This window comes from Gopherus flavomarginatus, chromosome 11 (genome assembly GCF_025201925.1).
Source record: "Gopherus flavomarginatus isolate rGopFla2 chromosome 11, rGopFla2.mat.asm, whole genome shotgun sequence".
Taxonomy (NCBI): Eukaryota; Metazoa; Chordata; order Testudines; family Testudinidae; genus Gopherus; species Gopherus flavomarginatus.
In genome coordinates this window covers 24,664,055-24,689,794 of record NC_066627.1, presented here as the reverse complement: position 1 = coordinate 24,689,794, position 25,740 = coordinate 24,664,055, and the positions used below count along the sequence as shown (strand labels likewise).

General features: G+C 51.5%; 1 protein-coding gene across 2 annotated transcripts; it reads left to right on the top strand.

Annotated features, from left to right (window-relative positions):
- The first annotated feature begins 2,437 nt into the window (after positions 1 to 2,437).
- On the top strand, positions 2,438 to 25,728 carry E2F1 (E2F transcription factor 1). Of its 2 annotated transcripts, XR_007768457.1 has the most exons (8): positions 2,438 to 3,021; positions 9,937 to 10,027; positions 11,210 to 11,429; positions 13,592 to 13,744; positions 15,596 to 15,710; positions 16,221 to 16,425; positions 24,127 to 24,215; positions 24,786 to 25,728. XR_007768457.1 is itself a non-coding variant. In XM_050917406.1 (7 exons), exons 1-7 carry the CDS (start codon positions 2,782 to 2,784, stop codon positions 19,563 to 19,565), a joined length of 1,275 nt encoding a protein of 424 aa, XP_050773363.1. In that variant the 5' UTR covers positions 2,440 to 2,781; the 3' UTR covers positions 19,566 to 23,521. The 2 variants fall into 2 exon arrangements, 1 of the variants encoding a protein (XP_050773363.1); XM_050917406.1 differs by lacking the exons at positions 24,127 to 24,215; positions 24,786 to 25,728 and adding an exon at positions 19,315 to 23,521 and having other exon boundaries at positions 2,440 to 3,021.
- The last annotated feature ends 12 nt before the right edge of the window (positions 25,729 to 25,740 follow it).

The following is a 25,740-nucleotide window of genomic DNA, read 5'->3' as shown; positions in this document are numbered from 1 at the left end:
GGGCCAAGACTGAAGCCTTTCTTGGTAGTCAGTGAGTGAGTGTGCAAGTGGCAAGGTGCTCTGCCTGCAGTGTTCAAATACAGCTCCTGAAGCACATTGTGACATGGCTTAACGTGCTGTCATGCACGAGCCCTAGCTAAATTAGAACCTGTGTGAGCCTAGATTGGACTCCACCCTGACCAGCTGACTTGTTAGGAGCCAGATTTCAAACACAGCTCCCTTCTCTGTGCAGATGGGGCACGGCTCCAGCTCACAGCGGTAAGGCTGGTTTTGTTTTAACCCAACTGGCTTTTCTTGTGTTTGCATCAAAACCCTTCCTTGTTTGCAATCAGGCAGCAGGTGCAGTTGACTGTTCGCTGTGTGACAGCACAGTCCTTACAAGGTTTAGAAACCTACTTTATCTCTGCATTTTCCAACCCCATGTTCTTGGTACTGAGTAGTCTTTAGTGCAGGTGTCACTGTATTAACTAGGGCATTGCCTTCCCAAAGTGCTGTCAGGGCTCTGTAATGCATTCAGGCCTCCAACAATGGACAAGCCTCTCTGCCAAGAGCCCACTTCAGTGCATGCCTAAGGTTTCAAGTACAATCTTGCTCAGCCTGTAGTTAAGATCTCTGTCTACTAGGCAAGCTAGTTTTACGGCTTCCTTCGTCCTCCTCTTCCTGAGTTAGCCATGAACCAGTACCCCCAGCTGGTGACAGAGGCTCATTATGCTGATGGTGTGTGGGTTCCTCTTTCAGATGAGAGAGAAGATGGGGATTCTGACCACTGATGGTCAGTAAAGATCCCATGGTGCTTTTTGCAGAAGTGGGGGTGAACCCTCCTATTTTAGTCATATTCCAATCCTGATTATTACATTTTGTCTCCTTAATATCGCCTTTGCAGTCTGTCAGAGACAGTAGTTTTTCACTTTTCCTCTTAAATTCTCATGTAGTGTGGCTGTGCACAAATAGCTGCCATGTTCCATACCAGAGGCAACCGTGTTCCAGTAGTGGTTAAAGTGAGTCTGACCTGCATTTTATAAAACACTTCGGGATTCTTTCATGTATAAGTCTTTATGTCTCTATAAGTTATTGCAATTCCAAGGAAGCCACAATTCATAAATATGCTTTCTAGTAATTTCTTTTTGAATTTAGCTTTCCCGCTAAACAGTTTATCAGCTTCCTACACATTGGCAGGCACACGGAGGGAACGTTGCTATCTGTGCCACGTTTTGTGGGTGTATCACCAGAGCCCAGTGCATATTTACAGATATTAAAGGAGTTTGCTGTTATCTTTCTCCTACTCTGCCTTTTCAACTCTAGCGCGTCACCTGCTGTATAATACATATTTCATGGAGGCACAAGCACAGAATAATCAACGTATCTCTGATTTTCTTACCACTTAATCCTCCGGAAAGGAGATTCTGAAGTGTGGCCTCATGATTATGTGCTAGGCTCTGTCTCGGCCAACATCATGGATTAAGCCAGGAACTGCCAGTGCTAAAAGCTTGCCACGCTCTCAAGTTGAACACTATCTACAAACCACGTTCTCTTTGAATTGGGCCCAGAGTGGAGACACAAGACACACTAACCAGGGGGACAGAATTAGAGCAAGGGGCTGGTCGTCGGGACAGCAGAGCCACAGTCCCAGCTCAGCCACCCATCTGTGTTGGGCAACCACACCACTTTGCTGGGCCTTCGTCTCTGCAGGTGTGTCAGGTGGAGCTAATCCCCAACTCCTGGGCGTTGGGAAGGCGGATTCATGTTCATAAAAGTTCTTTGGCAGCCGAGGCTGTTCAGCTTTTTGCAATGGAAAAAGCTACGTATAAGTATTAGTGGACAAACGTCCTGAGCGGATCAATGCACTTGACGTCCTGGGCCGTCTGTCCCTGCTTGACCCCGCTCTGCACGGCCAGCCAGCGGGGGGGCGCAGCGCCATGGGGACAGATGGGGAGACGGGTGCGATGAGGGGCGGGGACCAGCGCGGACACAGGGCGAGGGGGAGTCCCCGGGGAGGGGAACGACCCCGGGAGCGCAGGGAGCGGGTGAGACACCATCACCGAAGAGCCTCTCCAAGCCGGGCCCGGCGCCACCACTCTCACCAGCCGGCACCGACCGCCTCTCGCCACGCCGCTGCCCAGCGCAGCGTCCCCCAGCTCCGCGCTGATTGGCCGCACTCTGACCCTCCCGTCCGCGCAGCGGCTGCGATTGGGCGGCTGTCAGAACGTTTTCTTCGTCACCGCACCGCCTCACGGCCATCCGGATCGTAGCCAATGGGAAGGCGGAGCTGGGCCTCAAACTGGGAACTGCAGCCAATGGAGAGGCGGCTCGCCGCCGGCGTAGCCAATGGGAGCGCGGATGCGCCGCTACGGCCGCTTTCGCGGCAAAAAGGATTTGGCGCGCAAAGGCGTGCGGGGCTGGACCAGCTGGGGACAATACCCGGGGCCGGGCGGGCAGCCGAGGGACCCCCAGCGGGGCGAGCAGCGGGCCCGGCGCCAGCTCCGCTCTGTGCCCTGCGGCGGCCCTAGGCCTAGGCGAGGGTTGAAGCTCTGGGGTGCTGCCTTGGTGCCCTTTGCTCCGGACCCCGCCGCCGCCCCGGGTGGCTGCGCGTCCTCGGGCCTCGGCCCTCCCTGAGCATGGGACGCGCGTCCCGGGGCCAGCCCCGTCTCTTGCCGCGGGCCGCCGCCGCCCCGCGGCCCGGGGCCATGGCCCTCTGAGCCGGCGCGGGGAGGGGAGCAGGGCCGGGCGCGTCCCCCCACTCTCCGCCGAGCGCCGGGGATGTGAGCGCCCGCCGCCCGGACCATGTCTCTGGAGGGCCTGGGGGTGGCCCCGGACGGCAGCGCCTGCGTGGCCGACTTCGAGGCTCTGCTGGGGGCCGCCGGGGGCCTCCACGTGATGGAGCAGCAGATTGTGATCATCTCCACGCCGGACGCGCTCCCCACGCCTGAAGCGGAGAGCGAGGCCGAGCTGCTGCTCTTCGCCACCCCGCAGGCCCCCCGGCCGGGCCCGGCGGCGCAGAGACCGGCGCTGGGACGCCCACCGGTAACGCCACGTTAGCGCTCTCGTGTGCAGCTCGGTAGCAGCGCTCCTTCCCCCAGGGGATCTCCAGGAGCCCGGAGCTGGGCGGGCTCGGTCGGCTGAAAATCAGGCCCTTTGCTACCCGGGGAGCACGCGTGTCCTTTCTACGCGTGTATTGCCCTCCGCGTCACTGCTAAATTTGTGTGTGTGGTGAAACGTGGCGGCTTTGTCACAGCACAGGCCAGAGGCTCCCCTGATGGTGCTCTAAAGAGCCCCGGAAATAAAACAAAGAAAGGAAATGGAGAGAGACTTTGCGTCAGTGCAGGGTAATCCAAGAAGGCAGATGTAATAGCTTACTTTTCCCCCATACTGTGGTCATTGGCTCTCCTCTCATGAAAATAAAGTGCCCTGGGGACTTTACTGGGCCACCTGTGGCCAGGGCTTCAGTTTTACAGGTCATCGAAAGAGAGGGCGCTTCTTGCATTCAGCTCTTCTAGGCACAGCCCTGTCTGGGGCTAGATAAGGCAGATAGCTGGCCTTGGTGTGGCTGCTGCTCTTGGTCTTCCGGCTTCATGTGATAAAGCTCCTGAGTGAGGGAAGAACCGAACCGGCACCACTATGTGAGTGAGGCCTGACATGGGATTGGTTTGCTTGTACAGTATGCTGAGTGTGTTCCTGATTCAGCATTTCTGTTGTTAATCGTTTACGGGGCTAAGTAGTGAGGGTTGAGCAAGTTGAAATGGGAAGGCCCAAATGGGATATGTGAAGTCTGATTCTGAAATATTAGCTGTTAGCATATAGGAGTGATAAACCCTGGTACAGTGAAGAGAAATGATAACTGCTCATGAAAATATGCAAATAAATTAATTGGGAGAGGGTGTGCTGTGAGTGTGGACATACACCAGTCATCAAAATGTCTCAAAGCTCCACTTCAGAACTAAATCGATTGAGTGGATTCTATCTCTACACACTTCTCAGATTGTTCTCAGATCTCACTTTGTTGTGATGACTCTTTAATGTCTGTGGCAGCAGTCCGCAGTGTTATAAATGCAGAGCTTAATTTCCTGCTTCAGGATATTAAAGCCAGAGTGTTGAAAAATTCTGCTTGTCCAGTGTGGGAGTGTAGACATATACAGTCAGGCATGTAACTTCTAAATAATCATTAGGATAAGAGTGGCAAGCAGGCATTGTCTTCTACAGCATCAGCACAAGAGGGCCTTCATTGTTGTTGGAGCCGCTGGATGCTACTCTAATGTAACAAATACAGACTGTGCTGTGAAATATGCAGGGCTAACCCTTGCACCCATGCAGACACCCATTGTCTTCAATGGGGCTCCAAACAGGAATCTGTCCTTGCCTTGTTAGACTCTGATTTTGCACCAAGACCTGCAAGGGTGAACCAGCAGAGCCTTTCCTTTCTTATGGTTTCCTGAATTGTTTTCATAAGGTTGATTTAGACACTTAAATGACTCATACTAGCACCTGCAATTAGACTGAGGCTAAAGCAACAAGGGCTTGCACTTCTATCAGGGCATGATCAAGCAGATCATTGTGTGGGATCCTTCTTTACTTGTGCAATTTTAAGATGGAGTTTTAAGCTATCATCTGGTATTGGCCGTGTCTAGTGAGTGGATCTGTCCCAGCATAAAATTCCCATGCTTTTAGTTCGGTAGAGATGAGGGGTTGGAGGGAGTGAGGGAGGAGAAGACTGCAACATGCTTTGCTAGTTAAACATGCCATCTTCCAGAGGCTTCTCACTGTAGTTTGAGGGGCTTGCAGTGGTCAGCAGGGTTTCAGCTGATCCTTTGTTTTAACTGTTTGGGTCAGGAATCCATAATGAGTTTTCCCTGTCTGGTGTCTCCCTGCTTATGGGGAGTGGGTGGTTCTCTGTACTGTTGTGCTGGAAGTGTTGCTGGTTTGTGTGGTTAGACTGCCGCTTCAAGGAGGATCCTTGTTTTTGAAAACCCAAAACATGAGCTGCGTTTCTCCCAGCTGTTTGCAAAGTGCTTGTTTCAGAGGAAGCTCCAATCAGTCTCTGATTTTTTTAATAAGCAATCAGCAGCCTGGTGCACATAGGCTGTTCTGCACCAGCAGCTCTGGTGGGGCTGCAGCCTGGTGCCTGCGGGTGGTGAAACTCTGAACACCCTAGTGTGCATGACCAAAGGGGGCAGAACTCTTGTTTTCAGCTCCCATGGGTGCTTCCCAGCAGTGCACTGGGATTTAGGTATCTTAACCTGACCATTAGCTGTCTAGGTTAGTGAGTAACCACTCACTCCGTGATCGCCTAAGTTGAGATGCTTCCCACCACGTACGTGTCACTAGGCCTTTGGGTTGGAGGGAGTTGTCTAATCCATCTGCTTCTGTATTGTCAGGCTGTTCCCCTCTAGTAATAAAATAGGCCTCAATTACTGAGTCTCCTTCCCAAATGGCTCCTTCATGAGCAAGATCATCTTGCGCTGAATGAGGCTAGAGGCGGATACAGTCACAATGTACAAAGTTTTAAAGTTCTCTTGAACCATCAACTTCTCCTGACTGCCCATGTGGTCCCAGGCAGGTAGCTGGAGTGCTGGTCTGAGCTGGAGCTTTGCCTGTTGGCACAATTGGATGATAGTCAGGTGCTCCACTTGGGGCTACCCTGGAAAGCTTCGACCTCGTAGAATCATAGAATATCAGGGTTGGAAGAGACCTCAGGAGGTCATCTAGTCCAACCCCCTGCTCAAAACAGGACCCACCCCAACTAAATCATCCCAGCCAGGGCTTTGTCAAGCTGGGCCTTAAAAACCTCTAAGGGTGGAGATTCCACCACCTCCTAAGTAACCAATTCCAGTGCTTCACCGTCCTCCTAATGAAATATTTTTTCGTAATAGCCAACCAAGGCCTCCCCCATTGCAACTTGAGACCATTGCTCCTCGTTCTGTCATCTGCCATCACTGAGAACAGCCGAGCTCCATCCTCTTTGGAACCCCCCTTCAGGTAGTTGAAGGCTGCTATCAAATCCCCCCTCACTCTTCTCTTCTGCAGACTAAATAAGCCCAGTTCCCTCAGCCTCTCCTCATGAATCGTATGCCCCAGACCCCTAATCGTTTTTGTTGCCCTCCGCTGAACTTTTTACAATTTGTTCACATCCATTCTGTAGTGGAGGGCCAAAAACTCGATGCAGTTTTCCAGATGTGGCCTCACTAATGCCGAATAGAGGGGAATAATCACTTCTCGATCTGCTGGCAGTGCTCCCACTAATGCAGTCCAATATGCCATTAGGTCTCTTGGCAACAAGGGCACACTGTTGTCTCATATCCAGCTTCTTGTGCACTGTAATCTCCAGGTCCTTTTCACCAGTTGTTTGTAGCTTATACCCTTGTGTGTGGCAAGTGAGTTGGGTACCAGTTAAAGACCCAAGCTCCCTACTTCCGCTAACAAATCCCATCCCATTAGTAACTGGGTGCAGGGCTTGAATAAGGCACCCAATGAAATACATGCAGATGAGGGCCCATAGATAATGCTGTCTTGCGTCTGTACCTTTGTGAATTACGTGAAAGGAAAGGGATTGTGTTATGACAGAATTGCAGAAAATGTTGTCGGCTGCAAGGTGGGTGACTCAGACTGGGCGTTTGCCGTATGATGAGTTATAAAATGTTGAAAACTCATGGCAGCTCGCTCTTATAAATGCTGTTCAGATGAAGCAAGTGAGTGAATGTGTCCCAGTCCTACTTTGTTTTTCCTCTTCTGGGGCATATCTGCTTAGCAAGGATTCCTTGGCTTTGAAGTGTTCCCAAATGGCTGATGGCAGGAATCCTTCAGCAGCTTCCTGAGGCATTGGAGGAATAGTGCATCCTTCAGATGTGCTTAGAAGACAGCGTTGTATCTTTCTAATTGGATCCCTCTAAACTCTAGCACACGGAAAATGCTTTTGGTCTCTAGCTTGGTGTTTCCCCCTGTCATGGTATAAACCCCCACTCTGAACCTTAGCATCCAAAAGATGGGGTACCAGCATGAATTCCTCTAAGCTCAATTACCAGCTTAGTACTTGTAGCACTGCCACCAACCAGGAATTCCAGTGCCTGGTACACTCTGGTCCCCCCCAAACCTTGCCCAGGGACCCCCAAGACCCAGACCCTCTGGATCTTAACACAAGGAAAGTAAACCCTTTCCCTCACCGTTGCCTCTCCTAGGCTTCCCCTCCCTGGGTTACCCTGGAAGATCACTGTGATTCAAACTTCTTGAATCTTAAAACAGAGAGGAAAATCCACCTTCCCCCCTTCTTCTCTTTTCCCCTCCCAGACTCTCCCTGAGAGAGAAAGTAATCCTAACACAGAGAAAATTAACCTTTCTCTCCCCCTTCCCTCCTTTCTCCCCACCAATTCCCTGGTGGATCCAGACCCAGTCTCCTGGGGTCTCACCAGAATAAAAGAACAATCAGGTTCTTAAACAAGAAAAGCTTTTAATTAAAGAAAGAAAAAAACAGTAAAAATTATCTTTGTAAATTTAAGATGGAATATGTTACAGGGTCTTTCAGCTATAGACACTGGGAATACCCTCCCAGCCTAAGTATACAAGTACAAATTAAAATCCTTCCAGCCAAATACACATTTGCAAATAAAGAAAACAAACATAAGCCTAACTCGCCGTATCTACCTAGTACTCACTATTCTGGACATATAAGTGACTGTATCAAAGAGATTGGAGAGAAACCTGGTTGCACGTCTGGTCCCTCTGAGCCCCCAGAGTGAACAACAACCAACACTAATAGCACACACAAAAACTTCCCTCCCTCAAGATTTGAAAGTATCCTGTCCCCTGATTGGTCCTCTGGTCAGGTGACAGCCACGCTCACTGATCTTGTTAACCTTTACAGGCAAAAGAGACATTTAGTACTTCTGTTCTATTAACTCTTACTTATCTGTTTATGACACCCCCCACAGCACAGAAAATGTAAAACTAGGGCAAGCGAGAAGGGCAGCTCCTCACCCCAAACCGCCTGCCAGTTCCGCATTGAACTCTCATCAGAGGCAACCTGAGACCGAACTGGAGGATGGATTTATGATGAAGTATTTTAATAGCGCCAGTGCTTAATTTGTAATGAAAGAGATGCTGGGGCTCAAGCTGGGCAGCCGGAAAACAGCAGCTGCTGGCCAGGCACCCAGCCCTGACGGCAGTGCTGCCAGCAGCAGCAGTGCAGAAGTAAGGGTGGCATGGTATGGTATTGCCAACTTACTTCTGTGCTGCTGCTGGCAGTGGTGCTTCCTTCAGCATGGGTGGCTGCTGGCTGGAAGCCCAGAGATACTAGGGCTATGAACTGCCAAGCCTAGAGGTGCCAGGGCTCAATGTTGGCAAGCCCTGGCACAAATTAAACACTTAATAGTGCCCATCACCAGAGTGTCAGAGGAAGGGGAAAGGGAGTCCAGAAATGGTCAGGATGATGGGATGAAGGTTTGCTGAATGCCCAGTTCACACATGGCACTTGGGTGCTATGATGATGGGTGCTGTAGCTATACCGGTTACTGGCTATGTAACCAGCATACTGTTCTAAGGGCTGATATCAAGCTGTGAAGTGATCACATGGAGTCAGAAAAGCATTCTCGCAGCCCCTCTGGGGGCTTTCATGTCTCAGCGCTGAGCACCAGAGAGACAGGCTGCTGAGTCAGGTGGCCCCTGTGTGTCCAGGGTGCCTTAAGTTTTTGAGCATGGAATGAGCTGTGGAAGCTTACAGCAAGGAGGCCTGCGCCACATAGTTAAGAAACAGTGCTGGAGCCCTGACAAAAGAGTGCCAGAACCAGGGCAGGGGGAGGCCCTGAGAGGGGGAAAGGGAGGAGCTTGGAGGAAGATGGGAGGGGCAGTAGGGGAGGGCCAAGGGAGCAGGGAATGACTCCCCTCAGGATCTATCCCATCCTTACCTGCTTGGCTTTGGTTCACCATGGGGGGGCCAGCTGTTTGGTCAGCCCTGCTGACCAACTCCCAACATTGCTCAGCTTCAGCTCTCCCCTGGACTCGGCGGCTCTGGCCCCATGTCCCTCCTCTTGCCCATCCCAGTCCGCCCTGCAGCATCCTCGGCTCTCTCTGTGCTGACCTGGCTCCTGTAGCTTGGAGGATGCTCTGCAGCCAGGGAGGGAAAGGAGCCGCCTGGCCCAGCACAGGTAGATGTACAGGAATGCTGTTCTGGCTCTTAAAGGAAATGCTAGAACACTGTTCCAGCATAACCCACAAAACTGTTAACAAACCATTACATGGCAGGCAGTGACCTTCCTGGGAGAACAGAGTCTCAATGCACCGAGGCCAGCGACTGATTCCAGTACTCTCCCTGCCCTCATAGGTATTGCACCTGCCCTACTCTTTGGCCTAGTTGGAGGGATTTCCCTTTGATTGGCTTTGCCTGTCTGAAAGGTTAAATGCCTGAAGTTCAAGGCTCTTTATCTAAAAACCTTTGGTCCTGCCCCAGGGGTTGGATCACTTGATTCCCTGTTCTGTTTATCCCTCTTGGGCACCTGGCATTGTCCTGCTGTCAGAAGACAGGATACTGGGCTAGATGGACCCTTGGTCTGAGCCAACATGGGCATTCTTATGTTTCTTTTGTTCTCACTGCTACTGGGGGGGTGGTTTGGCTCCATAATCATAGAATCATAGATTATTAGGGTTGGAATGCAAAGTCTGGTCACACTTTGCAGTTAACATTTGCCATTAAATGCCATCAAAGCCATTCTGGTCTATGCTGAGCCCACCAGCCCAGCTGCTGATCATGATGGTGGCTTCTGCAGTAGACACTTGCCCACTGGGAACTTGACTGAGACCAGACTCATATTGCAAAAGCCCAGTAGCTGACCGATGGCCATGACTTTCAGTTGGAAGTACAGTAGCACCAGCCACATTATCTCTGCTCCAGTGGTAACCTGCAGGGGGAGGTGATCTGTGGCATTCTTCTTCACTAAGCCTTCCTTCTCTTTGCAGGTGAAGAGGAAGTTAGATCTGGAGACCGATCACCAGTACATAGCAGAGAGCATCCAGACATCCCGGGGCAAAGCGAAAAACCCTGCCAAAGGTACAGGTACCACTTTCTGCTGCTACTACTCACGCAGTCCTTACCAGCCACTGCATCTCCCCTCCAAATGGCCTAATGGGGCTGAATCCCAAGCCAAGCTGAGCTATGATGGTTGGGACTGTGGGTCATGGAGTCCATTGCCCTCTGGAGGAGATCAAGGGCCTTCAGTGCTGCAGCATCTACCCCTTCTCCCACTGCAGCCTCTGACCTGCTCCCATCCCTCTGTGCAGAGCCAGCTCTGGGACTTCCTCAGCTGGCCCAACTTTATTAAAGGGTGGTGGGTGTAAATTCAAGCCTCTTGGGTGTTAAGTCCTGCTCTGCCTGCCCTTTTCTCACTGCTTTGGGCATAAATAGGCATGCCCTCAGCAGCTGAGTTCCTCTGCAGCCTGTTCCGGCTTGTGCTTTCCAGTAGCCTGTCCAGGAATCAAGCTGTAGGTTTTTAGCAGTGCTTCACATATTTCTGGAATTGGGCTTGGGCTCTTGAGTTGTCTGGTGGTATGACGGACTGCTTCACGCATTCTGGCCTGCCCCTTGAGGCTAGAGTACTTGGGAACCTCATGGGAGCTTTTGTTTCATGCCATCATGTTATCCCACCAGCACCAGAATTAACAGACTATGCAGAGCCTGTGATCACAAGTCTTGCCTGGACAGACAAACTACCAGATCTGTGCCAGGCTGCCCTGCAGAGGGGCAATGGTTGTGCAGCACATGCAGGCTAGAGATGCAACGCTGCATCTCAAGTGGGACGACAGGAATGTTGCTGATGGAACATGTCTGGGCTTCAGTTAAAACAGTAACTGATTTGCCTTTGAACATTGTCACAGGGGTTGAAAACTGGCTGAAGGATTGTAAGGAAAGGATTACAAAGGCAATGAGATTGCAGTATAGTGGGGTCAGTGCACAGATATCAAGTGGAAATGATCCTCATTAATGATCTAGATGCATAGGGAGTAAAGGGGTTAAATCTGCAGATCCCTCCCCCCTCCCCCCGAAAAAAAAAGCTGTGTAAATGGACCACAGTGAATCCTGATGTTAGAGTAAAGACGGGAGCCCCCAAGACTGCACACTGAGCCTCTTTCCAGTGGGTGCCAGGTGGGTGTGCTGAAGGAAGACTCCACTCACTGAGGTTTTGTGTTGTCACTTCTATATAAATCCGTAACAAGCAACTTGAATTGCTCGCAGGTGTGAAATCTCCTGGGGAGAAGTCCCGCTATGAAACCTCTCTGAACCTGACCACCAAGCGTTTCTTGGAGCTGCTAAGCCAGTCACCAGATGGGGTGGTGGATCTCAACTGGGCAGCAGAGGTCCTGAAAGTGCAGAAGAGGCGGATCTACGACATCACCAATGTCCTGGAGGGCATTCAGCTAATCACCAAGAAATCCAAGAACAACATCCAGTGGCTGTACGTATGAGCACCAAGCTCTTTGTTGTGCCAGCATGAGTGTAACTGGGTGAGGCTTTTCGAGCACATCTACATGGCAAGCAGAACCCATGGCAGCTATGGCACTAAAATGTGTAGACATTTGGGCTCAGGCTGGAGCTCAGACTCTGTAACCTAAGGAGCGGGTTGGGCTTGGCTTCAGAGCCCATGCTCCAGCCTGAATGTCTACATAGCTATTTTTAGCAATGCAGACTCGGGCTCATGCTGTAGCCTTGGGCTCTGAGGCTCATTGCCACAGGTTTCTGCTTGCCGTGTAGATATATCTTTAGGTTCCCTTTCATACTTGGTATTCCCTGGCACTGGTCATTATGTGAGCTCAACTGGTGCAGTCCTCTAGAGCTGAGTCAGAGGCTAGAGGGTGCTAGATTATGGCTGCATGTTTTGGCTGTACGTTTAAATGCCCCAAGTGTACTGCCCTTACTGTGTTAAAAGTGCTTCCACTGGGATGCCATAGTGTCTTTTTTTCCCCTTTCCTCCAGTGAGTTCTCTGGGTACTTCTCCCTGGGGATTTGGACTTCAGAGGGGGCCGGTTTTGTACATAACTCTACATTTTGTTGACCCATGAACAACCCTTTACTGTCCTCAAAGAGCTTCACAAACAAGCCTTGCGACTTCCTTGGGAGCTGGGCCGGCATCATTCCCATTTTACAGATGGGGAAACCGAAGCACAGGGAAGTGAGTTGTCTAGGGTCACATAGGGAGTCTTTGACCAGAGTGGGAATTAAACCCAGTTCTGAGTTTCAGTCCAGTGCCTTAACCCTAAAGTTTCCTACATAAAATGCTCTTTTAAAAAAAGCATCCTAATTTGCATGAAATCAGAAATTCAAGTGCAATGGCAGAGTGGTTAAGGCACTTGATTATAATGGTGAAGGTCCTGGGTTTGAGGCTTGCTCAGTCCCACACTGAAAGTTCACCCAACTGCTGAACAGGAACCTGATCCATTGGGTTAGGGCAGTCAAAGGAGGGTCAGACATGAAGCTGACCACATCGCATCACTCCCTTGTGTACTATTGACTCTAACACGCTTTAACCGCGGTCAGCTAAATGAGCCAATGGCTATGGGTGACCTTCAACCAAAATAAGAATAAACTTACCTCACCCTGCCCCAAGAATGTTGAGGAGAAGCCCGTTGGTCCGTATTTTAAAGTAATGGCTAAAGTCTGTTGCTTACAATAGTGGGTGCAGAGGCTTGAGCCCTCACCCCACAACACTGGAGAATGGCGTCCAAGCGTCCACCTGAATAATGCCCTGGGTGGAGCTCTGTGGGCAGTTCCCAATTCTGGGCACTGACTGGCCTACGTCATGTGTTGCTGTTGTATTTGCACCTGCAGCATCTGAGTTTCAAGGATAGCTCCAGCCTGTCCCCTCTCAGGCTAATGTGGTCAGAGGTGTCAGGCGTACAAGGCTAGCAGGGTAGAGTCCATGGTGAGTGTCCCCTAGTGGCTGGCCATGCAAGAGAGGAGGCTCCGCCTGCTCCCCTGGGGTGAATGCTGTATTGAGGATAGCCTCTAGCGCCCCACCACAGGGCTGGGCAGGGAAGGAGAGAATCACCCAAGAGGCTGTGGTGCATCCCCTCAGAATGCAAAGCCGCTGCCCCTTGGGAAGGCTGGTGCTTGCAGCGGTGGGTGTGGGAGACCCTGCACTTAGGTACATGGAGGGGGAATGACACTGATACAGGAGGGAGTGTAGACCTGTGCTTTAGTGCAGGGCTGCACTTTCCTTTGTGTTGAGCCTTGCTTAGCACCTTGGGGGCTACTGAAAACAAATAGTGGCCATGGTCCTTGGGGTCAGACTAGCTAGAGCACCTTCCCCAGTCCTCTGCCTTGACCTATCTGACTGGCACCAAATGGCCACGGTGGAGGTGGAATTCCCTGCCTCACCCTTCCCTATTTCATGACTTCATTTCCTGGCTTGCCAGCTGACAAAACAATTGTTGCCAGAGAGCGCAGCCTCAAGTGTCTACATGTGGGAGGGGACACCTCATGGGTGTGGTAAGGGGGCAAGTGGCTACAGATGGGTGTAATCCCCACACCTCCACTTGCTCTGCAGAACACTCTGTTACATAGTAACTGCAATGGCAGCCTTGACCTGAAGACAACTGACCTGAGTGTTCTGTTTCCTAGGGGCAGCCAGTCAGCTGTGGGGAACACCAGTAAGTACCAGGTGCTGCAGAAGGAAATCCGTGACCTTCAGGTGGCTGAGCAGCAGCTGGATGACCTCCTCCAGATGTGCACCGTCCAGCTCAAGCTCCTCACTGAGGACCCTGAGAATCAGCAATATCCTTGTCTGAGTGGAGCTGCAGGAGCCGCTTTACTGCATAGTGAGATCTGGGAGCTACAATTCCTGTTCTGCGTGGCTCTGTTCTAATAGCTTCACAGCTACCCAGCTGCAGGGTAGCCTCAAGGAGCTAAACATGCCAGGCCAAGGGGCGGTATCTTGTCTCTGTTGCCTCCCTCTGAGCTGGTGGAAAGCCCTGTACCTGACAGATAGTTTTGACAGTTGATCTCAGGCTGGGCCCATCTCCCTAAGGAGCAGCAGTGTTGCGAAGGAGTTGTGTTCCTTGCTCCATGTGGCTGGGAGTATGCGCTCTAGTGCGAGTGAGGTCATTGCTTTGGCCGTAGTGTAGTCTCCACTGACCATTTTGTTCAAACCATACAGAACTGCCTATTGTCGCAGTACAGGAGATACCAGCCGTTTCCCAGCCTGCAGGGAATGGGTAACTTTATCCTTAAAGGGGGCAAGCTAAAAAGTCTCGGTGTCCGTATCTGTTACTGTGACCCTTGGTGCCAGACGTGGGGAAGGGCTTTAGAGTTCGGACACCTCGTGGTTCATCCCACTGATTAGCTCTTGGGCATTTTGCTCAGCATGGGCAAATCCTTTCAGTTTTGCTTTCTGGTTCAGCAAGGTCTGGGCTGCGAATGCTGTGGGGGAGTCAAGTTGTTTGGCTCAAGCCAGAATTGATTATATCTAAATTTCTAGTTTCATGGAAATGTTTCTGTTCATGTTGAGGTTTTGTAAAACATATAGTAAACCAAAACGTCTGGGGCTGGATTCCTTCCATGTTCTGGCCAGTCTGCAGACAAGGTGTAGTTCCTTTAGGCTTCTGGCTCGGCTGGTGTGTGTGCATACTCCCTTGCAAACCACATACCACTTCTGCTCTTCTCTTTAATAACTCACAACTGTTACGTGTCCTGCATGCTTTGCATGAGCCATGTTGCTTTTTTGTCGTAAGTGGTCTGTGGGCTGCCATTTCTATGCAGTCAAGTCGTGCCTATTAGTGAAGAATGGGAGGAGTGGTGAAGCCATTGCTCCAGGTCCTTAGCAAGCATCAGCTATTCAGAGACACATGGAAGATCGCTTCAGTTCAGCCTTTGTAGGCAACCAGCAGTGAGCATGCAGACGTGCATTAATTCCCCATCCCTTTCTGCTACCTGTTTTTTTCCTCTACTGTGCAGCCCAAGTGCTGCCGTTGTCAAGTTCATGACTGAAGCAGGGAATTGCAATGCACAAATGCTGCATCTAGGCCTCTGCGGATGCCAGTATTCTTAAATCACTTATCTCTTGCCCTAAATCGGGGCTGGGGGCTCAGGATTTGAGTGGCTTCTCGACCAGGTGTATCAGGCATCTGCCACTTTCACACAGCACAAATAATTCAGACAACTTCTGTCTCTTGCATGACTGTGGAAAGGGATTTATAGGCTTTGGACATGGCCACAGGGCTGGGGCTAAGTCCCCTTTCAGCTCAGATACTATGTATGTGTATGTGGAGATGCTGTAGTTACACAGTGGATAGCTGTAAGGACTGAGTAGAGCGTGGGATGGACACGCGTGAACATCTCTGTAACACTGGAGAGGTTAGTATGTTCCTGCATTGAGTGCACTGTGAAACGCAAGTGCTTTGACCATCAGAAGTGTACCTCTGTCCCAATCACTGCACGCCCTTGAGTAAGTCACTGCCTGCGTGTTGGTGAGTTGAATGCTTAGGTAGCTGCTTGTGGTTTGGCTCTGACAGTTCCCCAGCTCCTGAGTCCCACTAGCTATTGCATCTGACTTGTAAAGCTGTCTCTGGTCCGTATGGAAGGGAACAACCACCAGCCTTCCAGTGAATACTCCTTGACTGAGCGCACCTCTGCTTATGTGACCTGCCAAGATCTTCGCAGCATCGCAGACCCCTCTGAGCAAATGGTGATGGTGATAAAAGCCCCTCCAGAGACCCAGCTGCAAGTTTCAGACCCAGCAGAGGTAACTCCTCCCCCCATGCCCCTTCCCTTTGCAGCTTTTCATGGTGCAGTGCCTGGGGTTGTCCTTCTGCAGCCGGCTATCCCATCTTGTTGCCTTGCTGCGCACAGGGCTCCCTGTTTGTAAGTGCCTGGATCAGCAGGGGAATAAAGCCTCCTGCCCCATGAACTGCTCACCTGACACTAACCCCTCAACCTTGGCAGCCTGAGTGACTTCACGCTGCCTGCGTTCGTGCTGCTACTCCGGGCAGGGGCCTACATTCCCTACGAGGGGTGGTCTCCTGAACTTAGCAGGCCATTACCCACGGGGTTTGCTTGGTGGCTCACTCCCCCTTTGGGGGGCCGATGGAAGCTGGCAGGTCTGTGCTTTCTGACATGCCTTGCTCTGCTCTCTGGATCTACGCAAGCTGGCGCGGCTGTGGGGCATGCAGCCTACATAAGCACTCTGCCCTCGGCAAGCCCATGAAGGCTGTGTTCCCTTGCTATAGTGGTTCTTTTTGTTCTTCTCTTCCAGGCTTTCCATGTTGCCTTGAAAAGCACCCAGGGCCCCATCGACGTGTTCCTGTGCCCAGAAGACAGCTCCGGGGTTTGTAGCCCAGTCAAGAGTCCTTTCAAAGCAACTGCTGAGGAATCGTCCCCTGGTTCTTCTGAGGCAGCAGTATCCCCGCTCCTGCACCCCACCCAGGACGTGAACTTGCCATTGGTGCCCAGTGAGCAAGGTGTGTATGGGAACGGGGCATCTTCCCTGGCTTTCAGAGCCTGCTTCACAGTTGGGGAAGTGCAATGTGAATGTGGAGGGGCTTGGCGGGCTCAGCACTAGACACAGCTCAAAGGGACCCAGCGATGGATGGGTTGGTTCTGGTTGCTGATGGAGCTGCAGGGTTGGAACAATCCAATTGTGCTTCTGCTGGCCAGGCAAAACAATGCTCAGCTTCACAGTGTGTGTCCCAGACCGGAAACGCAGTGTAGTAAATATATGGGGATGGGGGGAAAATACTGTCCCCGTTGCACAATGGGGGTGACAGTTGCAGATGGGTATTGCGTACTGTATCTGTAGTGATATCGCAGGTGCAGGGAGAGTTTGACTGACTCTGGTGCCTGGTTCCCATGACTGGTAGGCTGTGTCTGGAGGGCCAAAGCACAGCTAGTGGGCTTGCCATGGCTCAGGGAGAGGACCTGGCAAGTGGCCCAACCCTCATCCACCCACTTGGATGAATCAAACAGCCAAACAGGTTTAGTCAGGACTGTAAATCATGGCTCTTCATACTTGGGAGGAGACTGGTTTCTAAGTCAACTCTGAAAACTCCCTGTTGGGCTGGAAGCTCCAGCCCTGGTAGGGGCTTGGAATGAAAGTGACGCCTTAGCTGTAGCACGGCTTGCACATTGGGATCCCAGAGGGAAAACCCAGCCCCCTTGATGATGATGCTCTTTCCCAACACCTGGGTATGTAGCAGTGGAGCTGCTCCCCAGCTTGGCTCTGCCTGAGCTCCCCCCTTGTGCGTGTGTTTTTTTTTTTTTTCCCCTGGTTTGCCCTTGGCCACAGTCACTCCTGGGTGGAGTTCACCTGCCTTGCCCTCTAAATCACAGCTGTGCTTATCACAGGTACAGACTGGTGGAGGGCTGGACCCCAGAACTGTGCTAGTGGCTGAGGCGTGCCTGGCTGGGTGCGTGCCTCCCCGTCCTCTGAGCCTGGCTGCAGTGAGGGGCTTAGCCAGACTAGCTAAGAACACTGATAGTATTTTGGGGGTGGGGAGATGGTAATGTGCTGGGCCAATTTCCTGACTCTGTTCTAGCCTCAGATTCCCTTTTTCTGCATCAGCGTCCCTCTCCCTAGCCTTTGTCTGGCCCCTGGGTTTCAAGGTGCAGGCTGTGTGTGCGCTTCTCCCTGGGAGCAAGGCCCCACCCTGCTTTCTCTGGGAAGGCTTGCTTCCTTAGTCCTGCTGTCACCCCCACCCTGGCTGAGCACTTGTGCTGCTCCTCTGAGGAGTGGTAGGTGTATTTCCTCCTTGTTAGCAAAGCTGTTTAACCACGTGCAGGGGGAGGGGGGTGTTTACTCTCCATTCCAGTGCCCATGACAAGGGGGCTCTGATTATCCCCAGTGGCTTGGTGGGAAGAAAGGAGACCATTCAGAGCATGCGACCTGAAGGAACACCTCGAGCTGTCCCCGCAAACAGGAGAAAGCGATGCAGATGCTCTAACATGCGCTGTAACATGCTCCAAGGGCAGGGCCCTGCAGCATCTGCCTGCTCTCTGCTGGGCAGGTGGCCATGGCCCAGCATGGAGATGGCTATGATTGGTCACTGCCAGGGGTTGGCACGCAGAAGGGAAGGATGCTGATTGCCCAGCCAGCTGCAGGAAAGGGCATTTTCAGTCAGTGTTCTCAAAGCAGTTGTGGGCCCCACACTTGACTCCTTCCCAACGAAAGGTGTGGAAACCTCGGTGGGGCAAATGCCAGGGCTGATATCTGTTCTGGATGCCACCCAGGCCACTGGCAGCTCCTCCATTTTACCTGGATGGAGCCTTGCCTGGGCCCCCGTCTCGGCTGGTTATTAGGAGAGTCAAGGAACTGCCACAGCTGCCTCCCTTCAGGCCTTTGCGCACACATGGAGCAGTGGAGGATCCTTGTGATGCTCCATGCCAGAGCATCTGAGGGGCAGAAGGAGCAGCTGCTCAGCTCTGAGGCAGCACCTCTGCTTAATCAGCTCCACCTACCGCTCTAGGTAATGCCAAACCAGCGTGTGCGACAGGTTTCTCTGTAACCTTCCCCCAGCAGAGGGAAGCTACCCTGCTAGGACTGACACATCCAATGTGAAGAGCAGTAACCTATCCTGCTTCAGAGCTGCTAGAATTCAAACTAGGAATGGACTTTAGCTGTGGAATGATAACCCAGGCCTGAGCTCCCAAAGCCAGATCCAGCCCCTCTCTAATTAAAGCCATCACCTTGCTGCAAGCGAACTGATGACTCTGCTGGAGCATTGACAGGTGCTAATATTAGACATTTGCTATTAATTACATAGCAGGCTCCTGGCTGGGGTTAAGTCTGTCTGTGAATTGAGGAATGCAACTCTTTAGCCCTTCTAGTGAATAGGACCGGTCAAGGTTTCCAGACTTCTTCCTTAGCCATTCGCTCCAGCCAGTGGAAGGCTAGTTCTTCCCTCATGTATTTTAAACCAAACCTGTGTTCCTGGAAGACCCCACAAGCATGGCCCTTGGGCCAGGTTATTCCCCCACGAACAAGGTGCAGTCTCCTGTGCAGGGAGAAAACAAACTCACAAGTCTCTAGTGGTGGCTTCTGCTTGCCATTATGTCTCTTCTGGATCTGCTTGTAGGTAGTGAGCTCTTAAGGGCAGAGCTGTCTGTGTGTGTCTGTACAGCATGGCTTTAACTAGTGATCAGACCCATCTGGGCAGGGGGTGGGCTGCTGATGGGATAATGCAACAGCCACAAGGTGGTGGATGGGAAGATTGATGGCCCAGTGGGAAGATGCTGTAGCCCTCATGGGTTGGGACAATGCAGAAGCCCTCTGGGGTAGTCTGGTGGGTTATTCTAAAGTGCTGTCCTTCAGCTCGGCACACCCAATCTCAGTGACCTATTGCCTGTCTCTGCAGAGCCCCTCCTTCCTGGGGAGAACGCGCTGCCACTGAAGTGCATGGCCGATGAGGTGAGTCTCTCACCACTGGCCTCTGTGGATGCTCTGCTAGAGCAGAGCAAGGATGACTTCTCCAGCTTCCTCCCGGACGAGTTCATCAACCTGTCTCCGCCCCAGCCCCAGGATTACCACTTCGGCCTGGAGGAGGGCGAGGGCATCAGTGAGCTCTTCGACTGTGACTTCGGGGACTTTGCGCCTTTGGACTTCTGACTGCCTCCTGTGGAGCCGCTGTGCCATAAGCGCACAGCTGGGTGGGGCCGCTCCTCCTGGGTGCTGATGCCTGAATGTGATGCTGCAGCTGACTCTGGCTCTGTGGCTGGAGGAGGCTTGGGACTCGGGAGCAGGCGCTGAAGAGGCTGAAGCAAATGGGATTTGTGGGTAGTGAGTGTTTTGGTAAATGGCTGCATGGGTGGGGTTTGCTGGAAGGGGGGAAGGTGTGGGAAACCTCACAGCCTCTCCCTGCCGTGCTCCGCGCCTTCTTGGGAACGCGAAGCGCTGTCGCTGTCTCCTCCCGCCTCACGCATGTGCCTTTCCTCCACAAGCCCGTTCCCCTGCGGGGAGCTATACTTTGTGGTCCATGTCCCTACGGGGATAGCCCATGCGGCCGCTGCCATAGTAACAAAGGCCGCTTAACTTATTCTCCCCTAACCACCTCAGACTCTTGCCTTAGAGCTTCTGTTGTTGTGGGCAGACCCCTCTCTTGAGCTGCAGAGCCGGATACGTCCCTCCTGCCGCAGGAGCCATTTCCCCCCACTTGCCTTAATGATTGTGAGTGGTGATCTTTCCACTGAGGAGTGACTACCTGGCCTGGAGGTGCAGCCCCTCTAGACCACCAGAGGCAAAGAGGCTTCACTCTGCTAGTCTCCTAACTTGGCTGTGGGATGGGCAGCAGGAGACATGTGTCTCCTGGCTTAGCTGCAACCTGGCACCGATTCCCTGCTGCTTAGGTATCTCCTTGTAGGCCAGAGCTGCCTCCATGGTGATAAGCTGTCTCTTGGCCTCTGTCTGGCAAGGCGTGCCCCCATTCAGGAATGTAAATAGTAGTGACAGGGTGGCCTGCTGAGGAGTACCAGGCTGGTGTGGGGGTACAGGGGAACCACTGTATGTATGTCTGCCCGTTGGGTAGTGCCTGTGACCAGGGTCTGGCTTATGCTTCAAAAAAAAGGGTGGGGTCTGTTTAACAGCCAGCTGGCTGTGGCAAAGCCCCACTTTCTGGCTCCCCATGTAAACGGGAAATGTGCAGAACTGAAATTCCCAGACCCGCCTTGGGGGCTCCTGGATCCAAGCGGGGAGGGGCGTGGGAAGGCCAGATACAGCATGACACTGGCTCTTGGTTCTCAAAGGTTCCTTGTTAGAGCTTTAAGGAGAGTCCTGTGTAGATTGATTTTATTTATTTTGTGTGTTTGTTCCATGGGGACAGCTCTGATTTCCCAGGTGGAATGTGTGCGGTTGAGCTGTGTTATGTAGGAATTAGCGCTCTGCTAGGAGGTAAATAGTGTGGTGCTTTCCCAGGGCGGAGCTGTTAGTACTGAGGGGATTTTGTTTTGAAGAGGGAGGCAGCTGTGGTCTAGAGATCCTGATGCAAAGCTAGGAGTCCATTTCCAGCTCTGCCACAGATGTGCTGGGGCATGTCACTTAACCTCCCGGTGCCTCTGTCTCCCCCTGCCAAACAGAGCCCGGGAGATTGCCCCGTCTGTGGCAAAGTGCTGCGAGATGTCCAGATGGCAAGTGCAGTTTATTATTTATTATTTATATGGTCTAGAAGGTCCATGTGAGGCTTCTGGAAGGGGTCTCTGTTTGCTTGTGTGTGTGCGTGTGTACGTGTGTGCCCCCAAGTAGGCTGACTGCCAGAAGTAGGAACTGTGGGTGGGAAGGAGGCCATTTTGTGTTCTGTTAGCTAGAGAGTGCCAGCTGTTAAATACAGAGTCACAGAGCTCCTTTCATACAAACCACTTGCAAAGCCGGCTGGTAGGTGAAGGGACAGTGTAGGAGCTTACTAGCTGGGGTACTGGACCGGAACAGGGGGCATCGTAGCATCTCTGTGAGGTAAAATATGTGACTGGTGGGAAGGGGAGCTGGTGGGCTGTGCGGGCTATTTATTGTAGACAGGAAATGAGTAGCAGATGCCTCTGATAGAGGGGAAAGATGAGGTGAATCTGAGGCAGGAGGGAATCTCTGCCTGGAGATGCCAGAATGCACAGTGGAAGCAACTTAGTCATGGAAGGGAAGTGGGCGAAGAAGTAATAAAAAGGAAAAGTGAAGCGGGCTCCAGGGAAGCCTTGGAGGGTTTTGTGTTCCATGCTGAGTGGTGGTGACCAAGTTGGACCCTTTCGTGCCCAGCTGTCCATTGGACATAGGCGGGATGGCAGCCAGTGCAGCTCCTGTGTGGCTCTGAGCCTCCCTTGCCAGAGAAATCTGGCAGACAAGGCCCTAGCCTGGCAGGGGTTTTCTCACTTTTAAAGAAACAAGGATCCTTTGGGTAGGGGAAGCTCTGATCTGCCTCTGTTTCCTCACACTGTGTGCTGGCATCAGCATGCCCAGGCCATGGGCTGACTCTCCTAACGTCTCATACAGATGAGAGGCTGCACAGACCTGGCCCTTTCCATTGCAGGACCCCCACCTGCTCTCTTGGCAGGGTTGGAGGGAGTGGCTTATTTGGTGGCTGGTCACGAGCACCCAAAACTCTTGCTAGTCCTGTCTTCATGAAGGAGGCAGGCTTGGAGTGCCATAACTGGACCTGGTTCTACCATGTAGAGCAGCTACCCATTCTCTCCTGTACCTTTACTACACTGCTGTCAGCTCCCTGAGTAGAGCAGAGGAGATTAGTTTTCCTGGCACAAACTCTAGTAGGGCTGTGAGGCTTGTGCACCAAAGCTTAAGCAACTAACAACCAGGTATGACCCATCCTGGCTGCATGAGTCCCAGAGCCACCCCAAACTCAGGAAGATAGATAATCCACTTCCCAGCACAGAGAACTGCAGCTGACCCTGCCAGTAGCCCTAGTGAGCAGCACATCCTGTTGGCTGAAGTAACTGTTGTGGTGGGGTTCCCCCCTTGCTTCAAAAGTGAGAACCTATGTATGCAGTGGATTCTGAGAGTGAGTGGGGCTGATACAAAGGCTGTTCTGGGGTAGTTCCTTTGCTGACAGAGTTGGACAGGCCATGAACCAAAGCTTTCATGGGGTTGGCAGAATGGTAATGCTGACTCACTGGCTATTTAGCATAGGGATGGGTGATCCCTCGGGGGGGTCAGATAAGCATGCACAGTTTTGGGTTCTTATGGGATTTCCAGGTGCTTTCTGCTCTCTAGAGCACTGTGAGCAGAGCTGCCCACAGGATTTGAGCCAGGGATCAAGACCAAAGCACAGATCAAGGCTCAGAAAAATGGGTGTGCTGGCGTCTCCAAGCTGCTTCCACGTGGGTCTTGGGTAAATCTCATCCTGCCAGAACTGTCGCCAGTAGCCTGTCCCCTTCCTGGATGTTGTGGAGGGCTGTAGGACCATCCCAATGCAAACCTAATGCAATTAGCTTTGACATTCCTGACATGCACTGGAACAGAAACTGACCAAACCTTGTAGAGGATGATTTTCTTTTTGGGGTAGGTGGGGGGAAGAGGATGCAATCCATGGTGTTTTGGCCTAAATGTCTGGAGAATTGTGCTGGTGCCCTCGCTCCCCTCTATCAGGGAGTTTTCCAGGCTTAGCCAGGGAACAGTTTGTTGTGGTGGTAAATAAAACTGAAAGCACAACAGAACAAGGGTTCCTCCAGCTCCAGTGCCCAGCCAGAGGGAGGTGGCACAGGCCTCTCTGCCGAAGGGGATTTATAGGACTGGAACAGATCTCAGTGTTGCAGATTGGGGTACCAGGGAAGAGGAGGTCCAGGGTGAGGGAAAAGACCAAAATGTATGTTTGAGGGGGAGAAGAAAGGACAGAAAAAAACAAAAGTGGGTTTCCCCCTCGTATCTCAAGTGCCTGGGCAGTGCTGCCTCTCCTGCTCGGGCAGCTGGTTTTCCTATTGCATCCCCAGACTCCTATGAACTGTTGCAGTTCCTGAACTTTGAACAATCGAATCCACAGGTGGAAATGCATTTTCATCTACTGCCTTTTAATGAGCTTTGTGTACTGTTGTGCTTTGTGTTTTAATAAACATTTCTACGGAGTCTCTGAACTCCTGGCCAGTGTCTGTTCATCTGTTGGGGGGCATGGCAGGTCACTGGACTAAATCCTCATCTTCTGAGACGCCAGAGGGCTGGAGAGGGCCCTGGTCAGGCTCACTCACCAAAGTGCTGTAGCATTTCTCTGACCACTCCCCATTTTGTACAATTCTAGTGCCCAGTCCCTGGGGGTCTGAGCTGGGGAAGCAACAGTCCACAGGGAGAGGGGGATGGCCCTTTGGCACTTGTGCTGTGTCCTGTGAGAGCCTCAAGCTCTCTGCACTTATCAGCCTGAGCTCATCTGTCCCCTGCTGAAAAACTATTGTACCTATGGGGATGCAGGCAGCTTCGTTCAGTCCCAGGGACCTCAGCACAGCTAGGCTGTGCCTGGCCTGCAGTCATGCACTTGATCTTGGGCTGCTGTTCTAGAATGCCCACCTACTGCCTCTGAGGTAACCTTGGTGCTTCTCAGCTGTAGCCCTCACAGTGCTTTACAAAGGGGATTCAGCTTCATTATCTCCATCATACGGCTGGGTGCACTGATGAGGTGACCAGTCCATAGTCACACGGGAGAAGAACCAGGTCTCCTAATGCCCTTTCCTATACTGATTTTCTGCAGCACACTCGCTGTCGGGTACCGAGGATGAGTAAATAGCCACTTTGGAGATGAAGAATCTTCGTTCTGTGCTTGCTCCGGACCCCCTTGTGGTAAGTGCTGTACAGTGATGGGGAAGCCTAAGCACTATGGTAATAAAAATACCATTGCAGGCAGGCGCCCTGTTCAGCTCTTTGTATTGACTTTGGGCAAATGGATATTGCTGAAATTATTTTCCTCTTACTGATCACTTTCAAAGGCATTCATTAGCAAATGGCTTATATGGTGCCCTGAAATGCAGAACTAACTACAGGCAAACAATTCTAACCATTACAGTTAAGTCTTAACAAAATAAAAATCCAAGCATCATGGGAATTGTGAAAGAAAAGTTTGTGTTGCACACAGGCACACGCAGTCATGGAGTTACAAAAATTTACTTAGTTTTAGTTAGCAAACCAAATAATTAAACATGAGGCCTCACCTGAAAGGCTGCTCACAAGGAATTAGGGTTTTTGCTCTATGGCTGAACTTTACACTCCCCTGAGAGGCATCAAAGATGATAAAGGTTCCCAAGCATCCTCAAAGCCCAAGGCACAGTAGTGTTTTTTTTTTCTGATCTTACGTAAACTGTAAGAACAGTGGGGAAGCATACTTGCCTTGACAAGACCCTTTTATTTTTCCAGCTAAAAGTCTTCCCAATCAGATGATCATGTCGATGTAAAAATGAGATGCTACCCCACATTCTGTTTAGCTGCAAGCCCCGTTCGAGAACTTGGCAGCTGCGACACAACACCATCCAAGATTGCCTGGCCAGAGCCATCCCACCACCTGTGGGGAAGGTTGACGTAAACTCCGCCATCTCCGGAACTGACAGCCAACTATGACCGGACATTGTCATCAACAAGGGCCAGAAGAAGATCATTATGGTAGACGTCTCAGTGCCCTTCAAGAACAGGACCCCAGCTTCCACAATGCCCAGGCTCGAAAGATATAGAAATATGCCCCTCTGGCTGAAACCTTGAGAGCTAGGAGTTACCAGGTCCAGACACATGCACTGATCATCGGAGCCCTAGGCGGACGGAACCCCTGTAACAAGCAAGTGCTGAGAGAATGCAGAATCGGTCAACGCTATGCTCAGCTGGTGTGGCAACTCATGGTGTCAGACACCATCAAGTGGTCAACGGACATCTACATTGAACACCTCCACTGGACAACAGCAGTACCAGGAGGGATGAGCTGGAGTATCGATGAGAAGTGCTGTCAGGAAAGTAACAAGTACTTTCCTCATGGATTGTATTTTCTAAATGGACAATTAATCTAATTCTCAATTACTGAGGGACAATCTCCATTCATTGACATTATGCTTTCCACAACCAAATCTCTGTACAACTTTTCATGCGTGATGCACCTGAGTATTTGGATTCTAATATCTAAACTGTATTGTTAAATCTAGTCACCTAAATTTGGGTTATTGCTGATTATGCACTGTGTATCATATGACTTTATTCACAAATACAAAGTTTGTTTTTAATCTAAGTGCTATACCCAGATGTGTACACACTCTTTTCACAACCTCTGTATTATATTTTTTAACATTGGCTTTAATAAAGTTTTTAAAAAATGGGACATGGTGTCAGC